The sequence below is a fragment of the Globicephala melas genome, chromosome 2 (genome assembly GCF_963455315.2).
Source record: "Globicephala melas chromosome 2, mGloMel1.2, whole genome shotgun sequence".
NCBI lineage: Eukaryota > Metazoa > Chordata > Mammalia > Artiodactyla > Delphinidae > Globicephala > Globicephala melas.
In genome coordinates, this window is record NC_083315.2 from 85,859,424 (window position 1) to 85,874,781 (window position 15,358).

At 38.7% G+C, this 15,358-nt stretch overlaps 1 protein-coding gene across 2 annotated transcripts in view; it reads left to right on the forward strand.

Annotated features, from left to right (window-relative positions):
* The window catches only part of FBN1 (fibrillin 1), a 252,069-nt gene that overhangs the window by 23,237 nt on the left and 213,474 nt on the right, over window positions 1-15,358 (forward strand). For both annotated transcript variants that reach the window (XM_030842674.2, XM_060294282.1), the window contains exons 2-3: window positions 12,208-12,290; window positions 14,335-14,433. In XM_030842674.2, coding sequence (XP_030698534.1) covers window positions 12,208-12,290; window positions 14,335-14,433 — 182 coding nt within the window. The remainder of the gene's footprint in view (window positions 1-12,207; window positions 12,291-14,334; window positions 14,434-15,358) is intronic.

The following is a 15,358-nucleotide window of genomic DNA, read 5'->3' on the forward strand; positions in this document are numbered from 1 at the left end:
TTTTCTACCATTTATTTATTTACTCAATTATTTATTTATCAGTCTGGACTCATGGACATTAATTTTATACTTTGGATTATAATCCAATACTACTTTTGTTATTTTGTTACTTGAATGGTTCTAGCTTTGGCCACTGGGAGCTCTTGGTTTGGCTCCTATATCCCTGACATGTCCCCATCATTGTGGGTATTTGTTTCTTTGTTTGGCACTTTCTTACTTTCTTTACTTTCTGTCACCACAAGATGCTCCACACTCACCTTGTACATTTCTTGCCCAGTCCTGGAGTCAGCCATGTTTCCCAGGAGCCCTGGTTCCTTTTATTGGAGAATGGTATTAGAAACCGAGTGTTAGGTCTGGGTGTTAGATATACTTGTCTTAGTCACTTTTATTTATCTAACACACTGCCTAACACATAATAGATTCTCACTAAATATTGTTGAGTGGCTTTGTGTTGGTGGACAAGATGATTATTCATGTGCCCTGTTGTGTGCTCAGCAGTGAACTTACTGACTACACAGGAAGATGAGTTATGTGATCTTGGATACCTTGAGTTTGAGGTAGTCACAGAACATTTGATTCTAGATGTCCTGATGGTAGGAACTGAAGAGAGGAAGAGAGGGGGAGGAAGAAAGGGAAGGAAGGAGGGAAGAGAAGAGGAGGGAGGGAGGGAAGGAAGTCTTGAGAGCAGACATTGACTTTGGAGGAAAGGATAATGGAGTCACCAATCTACCAGAGATGGGAGAGAGCAAGAAGGGGGTAAAGCTCCTGCAAACCACAATACGAATGGTTCTTCTTCTTGTTCCTTTTGAGATCATTTTAATTAAGAAAAACTACATGAGGTAGGTTAGAGAGGTTGGCTGGCTGGCTTGAGTCTTCAAAGGAGAAAACCAGGATTGTCTGTGTCCCAGCCAGTGTTGACTCAGACAATCCACAAATGAGTCCCTGGCTCTGGAGAGCCCGGCTGAAGCTTGAGGAGGCCCTGGAAGCTGTCTTCACTACCGGGGTTTGAAGTTTCATTACTTGACTTGTTGTGACGGGCAGATGGGCTGGAACAGTCACATGTGATATTCAGATCACTGCTGGGAGATGTGACCTCTGCCTTCGGCTGTGAAGAGGGCCAGAATACAGGAAATAAAATAAGGGGGTAGTGTTTGCAAAGTTTATTGAAGCAGTGGATCCCTTTATCAGATAGCACTCATGGTTTTTCTTTTTACCTTGATAAAATTTGTCAAAGAACTAATAAAATAACGATGTGTGGTTCACAATATATGTAGCTCATTTGTGTTTTATAGTTTTTTCATTATGTATCTCATTTTTGACAGTGAAAGTTATGATCATTTTTAAACTCTGGAACAGTGGGATATTAGGATGTTTACCTTGAGACATGTTACATGGGCATTTGGGCACCCATCATTATGTGGGAGGCATATGCTTTTTGATACCCCTCCACGCTTATACTCAAGAGGGCTAAATCATAACTTTTCTGCCTAAAGGTCAAAAAAGCAGGCAACTCACAGAGCAGGGTCCATCTCATTAACCTTTACCTAATGCTTGTTATTCTCCTTGCCCAAGGTTTTATCACTTCACAAGCTGAGAAACTCATGTATATGAAATAAGAGCTCCTTGAATTTGTCTTTATTACCCTGGTCATGTTTGAAAAGGAGTTTGCACTTGGGATAGGAAGCAGAAAGGCTCTCTTGCTGAAAGACAGGCCAGACTTGCAGAAGTGGGTTGGCTAAGGAATGTGGACACACTGCAGACATCTTGCACTGAGGCTAATTCTTGCAATGATGTGGTCATACATGGTAGAGCCCAGCTGTTTGCTCCATCGAGAGGGGCTTTAGCTAGCCCACACAATCTCTGAGTTCTGTGTCTGAACTGGATCCAAATATCCAGCCTGCTGAGGCTCACCCAGCCCCCAGAGTGATTGGAGCTGGCTTATTACAGAGCACAACATTCAAAGCAACTGGTAAGAAAAGTTACAGACAAAGACTTAGTAATTGAAAAAAATGGAACGTATAGCAGTAAAGTGAAATCTAAACATATTTTCGCCCTCCCCCCATAAACTATTAAGATACAGGTAAAAACCGTTTATGCTTAATCTTTGGTCAGTTGATGGACATTTTGTGATTTTTGTTATCTATGCCACCAGGAATGCTACTGGGCGAATATCATCATCTCCCCTAAATACATCTTTGCCTTAACCTAGGGACTAAGACAGTGTACTCTAGAATAAGACTTCATGAGTTCAAACTCCATTCTCTACTTCCAAGCTATGGGACCTTGGCTAGTTTGTTAAACCTTACTGTTAAAACGGTAATAGTAAGGTTTAGCTCAAAGAGTTTCTATGAAGATGAAATAGCGTATCTTTAGCACTTACTATATCTTTTCCCTTTGAATTTTACCTTTAATTTGAAGAATGCCACTGCCACTTGCATGGAGCTTTATCTCTGACTCTTTTTTGGTGGTGGGTTGGTAGGTATGGCGGATGAAGTGAAAAGGAAGAAGAAGAGGTATGATTGCTACACTTTGATTTACACAAAAAAGTAACTCCATTAATGATTTGTCTTCTTTGTTAATGATTTTCATGCTGAAACTTTAGAGTAAAATCTTTTAGAATGGAAATCATCCAACTCGTCTACTTTAGACTTTACATATCTTAGAACTTTCCAACTTAAATAAGACATTCATTTATTTCTAGAATTAAAGGTGTTTTTTTCTGTGTGTAAGTAGAACAAATGCCACCCAGCTTCTTTGAACATGTTCTGTTAGTTTGCAGTTCTGAAAACCAAAGTCAGCAGAGGAGAAATCTTACATCTTTCTAATACTTTGCATTAAGCCACAAGACGTAGTAGTATTTAGTGTTGTTGAAGAATGAATGGTAACGAGATTAAAGCAATTGTCATTTGACGATGTTGGTTGAAATTAAATAATATATTAGGCTTTCCCTGGTGGCGCAGTGGTCAAGAATCCACCTGCCAATGCAGGGGATCGAGCCCTGGTCCAGGAAGATTCCACATGCCTCAGAGCAACTAAGCCCTTGCGCCACAACTACTGAGCCTGCACTCTACAGCCTGCGAGCCACAACTACGGAAGCCCGTGTGTCAGAAGCCCGTGCTCCGCAACAGGAGAAGCCACCTCAAAGAGAACTCCGTGCACCGCAGTGAAGAGTAGCCCCCGCTCACCGCAACTGGAGAAAACCCTCACACAGCAACGAAGATCCAATGCAGCCAAAAATAAAATTAATTAATTAAAAATATATATATATATTACTTATTAAAAAGGGAAAAGTTATTAAACTCAAAAAAGTCAGAGCATGCAAACAAAATAAATCATAATTCAGCATTATAGAGAATTTTAAGAAATTCAGTGAAATGAAAATGTGATAACTAATGAAAGGGAGCTGTGAATGCCTCATTCTAATGAAGCAGAAAGCACCTGTTTATGAGATAAGAAGTTCATACTTTTAAAGTAAAATTGTTACTTTAAATAAAAGATGATGATTCACTCAATGAATGAATCCAGAATCTACTGTGTATCAGGAGACAGAGATGTAAAAATAAAATGCCTGCTCCCAAAGCACTAAAAATCTACAGGAAAGTTAACTAAAAATTACAGTGTACTATGAAAAGTGATGATAGAGGGTGTTTTAGAAACTCAGAAGAGGAGCTCCCAAAGGTGAAGGTAAGATTGGAAAATCTTCCTAGAAAAGAAGGTGCGAGGATTAGGAAACAAGATGGCGGAGTAGAAGGACGTGCTCTCTCTCTTGTGAGAACACCAGAATCACAACTAGCTGCTGGACAATCATCGACAGGAAGACACTGGAACTCACATAGAAAGACACCCCACATGCAAAGACAAAGGAGAAGCCGCAATGAGATGGTAGGAGGGCTGCAATCACAGTAAAAGCAAATCCCATAACTTCTGGGTGGGTGACTCACAGACTGGAGAACACTTATACCACAGAAGTCCACCCACTGGAGTGAAGGTTCTGAGCCCCACATCAGGTTCCCAACCTGGAGGTCTGGCAATGGGAGGAGGAATTCCTAGAGAATCAGACTTTGAAGGCTAGTGGGATTTGACTGCAGGACTTCGACAGGACTGGGGGAAACAGATACTCCAATCTTGGAGGGCACACACAAGGTAGTGTGCGCTTCGGGACCCGGGGGAGGGAGCAGTGACCCCAGGAAGACTGAACCAGACCTACATACTAGTGTTGGAGGATCTCCTGCAGAGGCGGGTGGTGGCTGTGGCTCACCCTGGGGACAGGGACACTGGCAGCAGAAGTTCAGGGAAGCACTCCTTGGCGTGAGCTCTCCCAGAGTCCACCATTAGCCCCACCAAAGAGCCCAGGTAGGCTCCAGTGTTGGCTTGCCTCAGGCCAAACAACCAACAGGGAGGGAACCCAGCCCCACCCATCAGCAGTCAAGCAGATTAAAGTTTTACTGAGCTCTGCTCACCAGAGCAACAGTCAGCTGTACCCACCACCAGTCCCTCCCATCAGGAAACTTGCACAAGCCTCTTAGATGGCCTCATCCACCAGAGGGCAGACAACAGAAGCAAGAAAAACTACAGTCCTGCAGCCTGTGGAACAAAAACCACATTCACAGAAAGATAGACAAAAGGCAGAGGGCTATGTACCAGATGAAGGAACAAGATAAAACCCCAGAAAAACAACTAAATGAAGTGGAGATAGGCAACCTTCCAGAAAAATAATTCAGAATAATGATAGTGAAGATGATCCAGGACCTTGGAAAAAGAATGGAGGCGAAGATCGAGAAAATGCAAGAAATGTTTAACAGAGACCTAGAAGAATTAAAGAACAAACAAACAGAGATGAACAATACAATAACTGAAATGAAAACTACACTACAAGGAATCAATAGCAGAATAACTGAGGCAGAAAAATGGATAAGTGACCTGGAAGACAGAATGGTGGAATTCACTGCTGTGGAACAAACTAAAGAAAAAGGAATGAAAAGAAATGAAGACAGCCCAAGAGACCTCTGGGACAACATTAAATGCAACAACATGTGTGTTATAGGGGTCCCAGAAGGAGAAGAGTGAGAGAAAGGACCCAAGAAAATATTTGAAGAGATTATAGTCAAAAACTTCCCTAACATGGGAAAGGAAATAGCCACCAAAGTCCAGGAAGTGCAGAGAGTCCCATACAGGATAAACCCAAGGAGAAACATGCCGAGACACATAGTAATCAAACTGGCAAAAATTAAAGACAAAGAAAAATTATTGAAAGAAGTAAGGGAAAAATGACAAATAACATACAAGGGAACTCCCATAAGGTTAACAGCTGATTTCTCAGCAGAAACTCTACAAGCCAGAAGGGAGTGGCATGATATACTTAAAATGATGAAAGGGAAGAACCTACAACCAAGATTACTCTACCCGGCAAGGATCTCATTCATATTCGATGGAGAAATCAAAAGCTTTACAGACAAGCAAAAGCTAAGAGAATTCAGCACCACCAAATCAGCTCTACAACAAATGCTAAAGGAACTTCTCTAAGTGGGAAACACAAGAGAAGAAAAGGACCTACAAAAATAAACCCAAAACAATTAAGAAAATGGTCATTGGAACATACATATCGATAATTACCTTAAACATGAATGGATTAAATGCTCCAACCAAAAGACACAGGCTTGCAGAGTGGATACAAACACAAGACCCATCTATATGCTGTCTACAAGAGACCCACATCAGACCTAGGGACACGTTTGTACTGAAAGTGAGGGGATGGAAAAAGATATTCCATGAAAATGGAAATCAAAGGAAAGCTGGAGTAGCAATACTGATATCAGATAAAATAGACTTTAAAATAAAGACTGTTACAAGAGACAAGGAAGGACACTACATAATGATCAAGGGATCAATCCAAGAAGATGATATAACAATTATAAATATATATGTACCCAACATAGGAGTACCTCAATACATAAGGCAACTGCTAACAGCTATAAAAGAGGAAATCGACAATAACACAATAATAGTGGGGGACTTTAACACCTCACTTACACCAATGGACAGATCATCCAAAATGAAAATACATAAGGAAACAGAAGCTTTAAATGACACAATAGACCAGATAGATTTAATTGATATTTATAGGACATTCCATCCAAAAACAGCAGATTACACTTCTTAAGTGTGCATGGAACATTCTCCAGGGTAGATCATATCTTGGGTCACAAGTCAAGCCACAGTATATTTAAGAAAATTGAAATCATATCAAGCATGTTTTCTGACCACAATGCTATGAAATTAGAAATGAATTACAGGGGAAAAAAACGTAAAAAACACAAACACATGGAGGTTAAACAATACGTTACTAAATAACCAAGAGATCACTGAAGAAATCAAAGAGGAAATCAAAAGATACCTAGAGACAAATGACAATGAAAACATGATGATCCAAAACCTATGGGATGCAGCAAAAGCAGTTTTAAGAGGGAAGTTTATAGCTATACAAGCCTACCACAAGAAACAAGAAAAATCTCAAATAAACAATCTAAGCTTACACCTAAAGGAATAAGAGAAAGAAGAACAAACAAAACCCAAAGTTAGCAGAAGGAAAGAAATCATAAAGATCAGATCAGAAATAAATGAAATAGAAACAAAGAAAACAATAGCAAAGATCAATAAAACAAAAAGCTGGTTCTTTGAGAAGATAAACAAAATTGATAAACCATTAGCCAGACTCATCAACAAAAAGAGGGAGAGGACTCAAATCAATAAAATTAGAAATGAAAAAGGAGAAGTTACAACAGACACTGCAGAAATATCAAGTATCCTAAGAGACTACTGCAAGCAACTCTATGCCAATAAAATGGACATCCTGGAAGAAATTGACAGATTCTTAGAAAGGTATAACCTTCCAAGACTGAACCAGGAAGAAATTGAAAATATGAACAGACCAATCACAAGTAATGAAATTGAAACTGTGATTAAAAATCTTCCAACAAACAAAAGTCCAGAACCAGCTGGCTTCACAGGTGAATTCTCTCAAACATTTAGAGGAGAGCTAACACCCACTCTTCTCAAACTCTTCCAAAAAATTGCAGAGGAAGGAACACTCCCAAACTCATTCTATGAGGCCACCATCACCCTGATACCAAAACCAGACAAAGATACTACAAAGAAAGAAACTTACAGACAAATATCACTGATGAATATAGATGCAAAAATCCTCAACAAAATACTAGCAAACAGAATCCAACAACACATTAAAAGGATCATACACCATGATCAAGTGGGATTTATCCCAGGGATGCAAGGATTCTTCAATATACGTTAATCAATGTGATAAACCATATTAACAGATTGAAGAATAAAAACCATATGATCATCCCAACAGATGCAGAAAAAGCTTTTGACAAAATTCAACACTCATTTATGATAAAAACTCTCCAGAAAGCATAGAGGGAACCTACCTCAACATAATGAAGGCCATATACGACAAACCCACAGCAAACATCATTCTCAATGGTGAAAAACTGAAAGCATTTCCACTAAGATCAGGAACGAGACAAGGATGTCCACTCTCACCACTATTATTCAGCATAGTTTTGGAAGTCCTAGCTACGGCAATCAGAGAAGAAAAAGAAACAAAGGGAATACAAATTGGAAAATAAGTAACACTGTCACTGTTTGCAGGTGACATGATACTATACATAGAGAATCCTAAAGATGACACCAAAAAACTACTAGAGCTAATCTATGAATTTGGTAAAGTTGCAGGATACAAAACTAATGCACAGAAATCTCTTGCATTCCTATACACTAATGATGAAAAATCTGAAAGAGAAATTAAGGAAACACTCCTACTTACCATTGCAACAAAAAGAATAAAATACCTAGGAATAAACCTACCTAGGGAGACAAAAGACCTCTATGCAGAAAACTATAAGACACTGATGAAAGAAATTAAAGATGATACCAACAGATGGAGAGATATACCATGTTCTTCGATTGGAGGAATAAAGATTGTGAAAATGACTGTACTACCCAAAGCAACGTACAGATTCAACACAATCCCTATCAAATTACCAATGGCATTTTGTACGGAACTAAAACAAAAAATCTTAAAATTTGTATGGAGACACAAAAGACCCTGAATAGCCAAAGTAGTCTTGAGGGAAAAAAACGGAGCTGGAGGAATCAGACTCCCTGACTTCAGACTATACTACAAAACTACAGTAATCAAGACAATATGGTACTGTCACAAAAACAGAAACATAGATCAATGGAACAAGATAGAAAGCCCAGAGATAAACCCACGGACCTATGGTCAACTAATCTATGACAAGGGAAGCAAGGATATACAATGGAGAAAAGACAGTCTCTTCAATAAGTGGTGCTGGGAACACTGGACAGCTACATGTAAAAGAATGAAATTAGAACACTCCCTAACACCATACACAAAAATAAACTCAAGATGGATTTGAGACATAAATGTAAGACCGGACACTGTAAAACTCTTAGAGGAAAACATAGGAAGAACGCTCTTTGACATAAATCACAACAAGATCCTTTTTGATCCACCTCCTAGAGTAATGGAAATAAAAACAAAAATAAACAATTGGGACCTAATGAAACTTCAGAGCTCTTGCACAGCAAAGGAAACCATAAACAAGATGAAAAGACAGCACTCAGAATGGGAGAAAATATTTGCAAACGAATCAACGGACAAAGGATTAATCTCCAAAATATATAAACAGCTCATGGAGCTCAGTATTAAGAAAACAAACAACCCTGTCCAAAATTGGGCAGAAGACCTAAATAGACATTTCTCCAAAGAAGAGATACAGATGGCCAAGAAGCACATGAAAAGCTGCTCAACATCACTAATTATTAGAGAAATGCAAATCAAAACTACAATGAGGTATCGCCTCATACCAGTCCGAATGGGCATCATCAGAAAATCTATAAAACAACAAATGTTGGACAGGGTGTGGAGAAAAGGGAACCATCTTGCACTGTTGGTGGGAATGTAAATTGATACAGCCACTATGGAGAACAGTGTGGAGGTTCCATTAAAAACTAAAAATAGAATTAGCATATTACCCAGCAATCCCAGTACTTCGCATATACCCAGAGAAAACCATAGTTCAAAAAGACACATCCACCGGAATGTTCATTGCAGTACTATTTACAATAGCTAGGACATGGAAGCAACCTAAATGCTACCGACAGACGAATGGATAAAGAAGATGTGGTACATATATACTATGGAATATTACTCAGCCATAAAAAAGAATGAAATCTGGTAATTTGTAGAGACGTGGATGGATCTAGAGACTGTCATACAGAGTGAAGTTAAGTCAGAAAGAGAAAAACGAATATCATATATTAACACATACATGTGGAACCTAGAAAAATGGTACAGATGAACCGGTTTGCAGGGCAGAAATTGAGACACAGATGTAGGGAACAAAAGTATGGACACCAAGGGGGGAAAACCGCGGTGGGGTGGGAATGGTGGTGTGCTGCATTGGGCGATTGGGATTGACATGTATACACTGATATGTATAAAATTGATGACTAATAAGGATCTCCCGTATAAAAAAATTGGTAAAATAAAATTAAAGAAAAATAAATAAATAAAGGATGATGATCAAAGTATAACAGCACATGTTTAAGAAATTAACAGTTATAGATGGGCATTAATTGAGAAAGCAAAAGAACTCTCTACTTCCCCAGATCCTCATCTCTTAAGGCAACCAGTTTTAACCATTTCTGTTTTTAGTTCTTCTCACATTTATCCCCATGACACCATGTTCCGTGTTTGTGCTTCTATGTCTAGATTTAAATAGTACCTATTGGCTTCTTGCCATGAAAGATGGGGACATAGCTCACTTAGATCTATACCTTTTACTCTCTCTTCTTCTTCATATTTTTAAAATAATTATAGAATGACTTTTAGCCATTCTATAATCATTTGGTACTTATAAACATTATATATCTAAACCTCTATTTCTTGGATCAATTGCTTTATTTCTCTCCACACCTTTCTTTCCAACTCGTTTCTTGATTTATGATACACAAAGGTTTAAAATATTTACGTTTTGTTTTGTAACCATTGTAAATTGTAACATCTTTCATGTTTTGTCTGTAGGTTGATTCTAAAGTTTGAGGAAACAGTAAAGAATGTCTATATTATTGTGATTTTTCATGTACCTTGGAAAATATTTTGAATATCTTGCTTTGCAGGACTGTTAGGACTGATCCTGGACTCTTTTTTTCTTAGCTTTTTTACCCTGTTATATGTGTTGTTACTCCATAAATACACTCCTTGTCAGACAATATATCCTGATTTTTGTCTGAAAAACATAGTTACTCCAACAGCAGACACCCTACAAAGGCTTAGGGATCCTCTGAAGTTATTCCAGGGTTTGATTTGGGGTTGGACTGAATCCAGTGGAGTTGTTGTAATGGGCTGTTGGTGGGGAAGGTTTGAGGTGGTTGACTTTGGCCTGGATTGTCATTTTAGATTGAGGGAACTTTTACGAAGCTTGGGTGTCCTCCTGCCCCAGCCTTCTACCCTATCTTTTCCTCTCACTCCCCTTTCTAAGATTCTGAGTAGCCCTAGGAAGTTCTGGGCACTCTGAACTGAAGCTTGGGGCACTACTTTGTCACAGGAGGGAAAAAGAATTGAGAGCCTTTGGCTTAGAATTCCTAATAAAGTCTTTCTCTCTTCCTTAATCTCTTATGGTTCCTTTGGCTGAGTAGCTAATTTAGGTCAGAAGATGATTCCACCACAATGCTGCTGTGTGTTTTCATTGTCCTTTTCATATGTAAGCTTTTCATGTTCATTATTTCATCTGATACACACACACACACACACACACACACAATGTGGACAAGGCAGACATTTCATTATCCCAGTTGTAGAGAAATAAAATAAGGCTCAGAGAGGTCCTAACGTCATGCACATATTAAGCCTCTATCCAATCATTTTCTGTCTAGCCTTGGAGAAGCCGTGGGCTTTTGGGTATGGATTTGGGACCCTCTCCCTGGCTCCTCCATCCTTCTTCCTATTTCTTTTTCTGACCTCAGCATCAGTTGGTCTGAAGTGTACATTTTTCCCTGCAGAGTATTCCAGGTTCTCTGGGGCTGTAAAGAGAGTACAGGACAGAGCAAAGACTTTACCTCACTTCCCAATCCTGCATTTGGTTAAAGTAGTGAGTTCAGAGGAAATGCAGGAGGGTTCTGTGCATATACAGGTATGCATTTTAGCTCTGCAGTTGTTCTTAAAGTCTTATACTTATGGGACTGCAGTATTTATACCAGCAAGCCTTGGAATAGCTCCTAGTTTGTGAAACTGATTGCAAAACCTTTGACCTGCCTTATCAGCCCCTGAACTCGAGGAACTGGCATCAAGGTTTAGGCCCTCAGACGTGGCAAAATGAAATGAATGAATGGTTTCTTTGGGGTCTCTGTGTGTTATACCCTCTGCCTTAGTTTCCAGTGTAAAATTTGTTAGATCTTTACCCAGTTGCTCCCTTAAATTGTTAAATAGGATCATTTGGATCCTGAATGTATCCTGAATGGAGGCTTTGCTCCAAGACATGTGATGAACTGTAAACAAGGAAGCCAGAGTGACATTGGCTTTATTTTCCTGTAACTGCTGGTATCAACTATGTTTCCAAATTTTGGCTAAAGAAATATTTACGTGTTTTGGCTTTTTTTTTTTTCTAATGTCAGGGTGTGCATTCCTGTAATTCTGGTGAAAGGAAGAATGTGGTCACATTTTACAGGGTAGCTGGGCCATAGGAAAAAATATACACAACTTCAATGAATAGAAATATAAAACCTTACATTCAGTAGATTTTATGATGACTTTTCTTAACTAGATTGGTACATTTATTGTTTAAACTAGTCTCATATGGCTCCATAACTTTTTATATATGTGCATTATGATAGAAAGCACTGCATTTTGTTCCTGTGGTTTTTATTTTCCTGATGTGCTGTATGCATAGGTGATATTAAGCATATCTGTATTGGTATCTTGTGTTAAAATGTCCCAAACTACCAAGCCAGCATTGAGTCCCATGAGTTTACTTTTCTTGTCTGCAAAGATTCATACTGTTCTAATAACTCAGGAATTTTTTCCTTTTATTTGGTCATATATTCTTTTTTTTTTTTTTAAAGTATGGAATTCTCGTGATTGAATTTTTTTTGTTTTTGTTTCAGACCTAATGTCTGTGGATCACGTTACAATGCTTACTGTTGCCCTGGATGGAAGACCTTACCTGGTGGAAATCAGTGTATTGTCCGTAAGTAAATAGTCTGTCATTTTTCATGTTCTTGTTTTGTTGTTTTGGTTGCATGGTGATTCTTCGTATTCGGTCTTTTGTAACTGCATACCATTAATATGTCTATAGCAGAGCCTTCCAGCTCTAAGATTTTCCTACTTTCTCTGAATCCAGCTTGGGAAATATATTAACTTGGTGAAACCACTGTTATACTTTAACTCAATGACTTCCTTTAGAATGTTTCTGAGATAGAGGGAATAGAGCCACAGGGATACTTTGATCAAGGTTTCATGTCATGGCATACCTTGTGCCTGGCTGCATAGACTATGTAATCACTTTGATGGAGTTTTGAAAAACAGTTTATCATTTCTGCTTTCCTTACTGTAATTTCTAACTGTGTTGGCCACCCACAAGCCCACCCAAACCTTGTATGTTGAATTTCGGTGATCGAGGCTAAAAGCAGACCTAACTCTTAGACAAAGGGGAGAGGAAGCAGATAGAGCATCATGTGAGGATGAGTGAAAAGACTAGGGGAAGAACTCAGATGGTACCAGAGATTCCTCTACCGACTCTGCTTCTGTGGGAAAGCCCCAGATTCTCATCATACCCCACAAATGTTGAGCGACAAATTACATGCAAGACAAGGTGCTATTTAATGGCGATACTAAGTCAAGTTAGTTACGGCATCTGTCCTCCATGAACTTTTACAGTTATCCTACCTGTGAAATAATTTTTGTTTTTAGAAAACTCCATTTGTATAATGGGAAATTTAGAGCTGAAAGGACACTTAAGGAGTTACTTCACCCCCCCTTCTTATTTGGCCAAGAGTGGTCTGTGGAGAAGAAGAGATTATTTCAACCAGCATTCTCTTGGTGACCTGAAAAAGTTAATCCCTTTCCCAATTCTTGCTTTTAACTAAAAGCAATTTATTCATTTGGCACATTGTGGTTTACTTCAAGATCAAACCTGACTCACTAAGAGAGGGATATAATGGTATTTGGAGTTTTCTAAATGAACTTGACAACAAAACCCTTTCCCTAGTGTTCTATAGAATCTCTGAGAAATGCTGACTTCAGGTATTAAATAAATGTTTGTAGGATCCTTTGACAGCTTATTTCTTAATAGTTTTCAACCTCCATCCTAGGCTCTTCTGATGTTTCAGTGCACTGTCTATCAAGGGTATTATTTTTGGCCTTGTACATTTCATTTGCCCTTGCAAGTTTGTTCAGGAGTTTGAAGTAAAGGATCAAGCCTTATGAGTATAAAAAGTAGTGACCAAATCTTGGTCTTCCGTTAAATATAAATCATTTACCATTTGAACTTATTCTTTAGTCCAATAGCAGAGCATTTGGTACAAGTATGATATTAGTTTCTGGGTGGCGTGAAAATGTTAATAATTCTCTAAAAGATGAATGGCTTCCTGACTGTAGGATCAGTACTACCAAAGTGGATTCACACGTCTTCTCTCAGACTTTGGATGTAATTCACAACAGGACTAAATGTAGGATACAAGTTCCTCCATAGATCATATGTTCTCGACTGGCAGGGTCTTATCTAGGGAAGTAGTCTTAGCAGGGCACAGTATTTTTATAAAAATTAGTAAACTTTAAGCATTTATAATAAAATAGGCTCCCAAGAATACTGCTATAATTTTTATATTATTACATCTTAAACTTAGCATAAAAACAATGTGTATGTGTGTGTATGTGTGTGTGTGTGTACACACACACACACACACACACACACACACACACACACAGGATTTTTGTTTATTTTATTTTCCCTTTATAGGATATCTTGGGTTTTTGACAGATTGAGAGCTGTGGAATAAGCAAAGAGAGAATGGAGAACCACTGATACGGATAAGAATCTTATAGCCAGAGTTTATTTAGTCCAACAGATTTGTTTTATAAATGAATGAATCTGAAGCCTAAGGTCCCATAGGTCATGATGGCAAAGTTAACAAGGAACCTGATAGGCCAGGTTTCCTCACTGGAGGATTGGGGCCCTGTAAATCACCGTGCTCTGAAGCCATGTGCTAACAGACCTCTGGTTTTGTTCACAGCCATTTGCCGGCATTCCTGTGGGGATGGATTTTGTTCTAGGCCAAATATGTGCACTTGCCCATCTGGTCAGATAGCTCCTTCCTGTGGTTCCAGATCCAGTGAGTATAACATGTCATTATATATAATATTATTTTATGTGGTTATGCCCGATTTTCTCCTAAATTTGCTTTTGGCTTTTCTCTTGCCTGCAATACATTTTTTTTCACTAGAACATCTGCCTTCTCTGTTCTGCCCAAAATACTTGGAATGGCTTTCCTCAATCTGGGCTCTCATTTCCCTTCTTCACTTTTTATAGGGAAATTACCTATGGGAAGTAGTTACTGTGAATAATATAAAGATTATGGCTTCCTTCTGTGTAGGTGTCACCTTATTCATTTTTGTATCTCCAGTGTAAACACCATAAAAGATGCTCAATGAAATGATTGTTTAATGAACATTTTTTGGCTCAAGAAAACTAAGCATTCTTCCTTGTGGTACTGAAATATGAATCTGATTAAACACTTTTTACAACTTGAGACCCCTGCTTTTGCAAGAAGAAAATGGAAGGAGTCATCATGGCAGTTTATTGGGGATGATTTATCATGAAGCACAAACATATTTTCCCTTTCAGAATTTTACCACTTTGTTCATTCTGTTCATTATTCAGAGACTTTGCTTGCTTGTTCTATTGGTTTTTGTTTTGAAATGCAGGGTGCTCAGCAGTGAATTAGGGGAAATGTAGGGCTTGGGAAGGAGGTGAGTCATTGGTTGTTAAAAAAGTTGAAGTTCATGTCTATATAAATAGCCCCTCAACACCTTGACCATCACCTTTTAGGTTCCTTTTCCATTTCCCATTTCTGATGGGAAAATACACTCCTCTTACAGTGTGTTCTGGTTTTGACAAGGTTTTAAGGAGAGTATTGTGGAATAAGCGCATTCTCTTTCATCGATTGCAAGTAGAGACTTCCGCGGGGTCAAGATTCATTACCTGTTAAGAGTCCTCACATTTAACCGTGGCTCTCATGAACCAATTAACAGGACGGG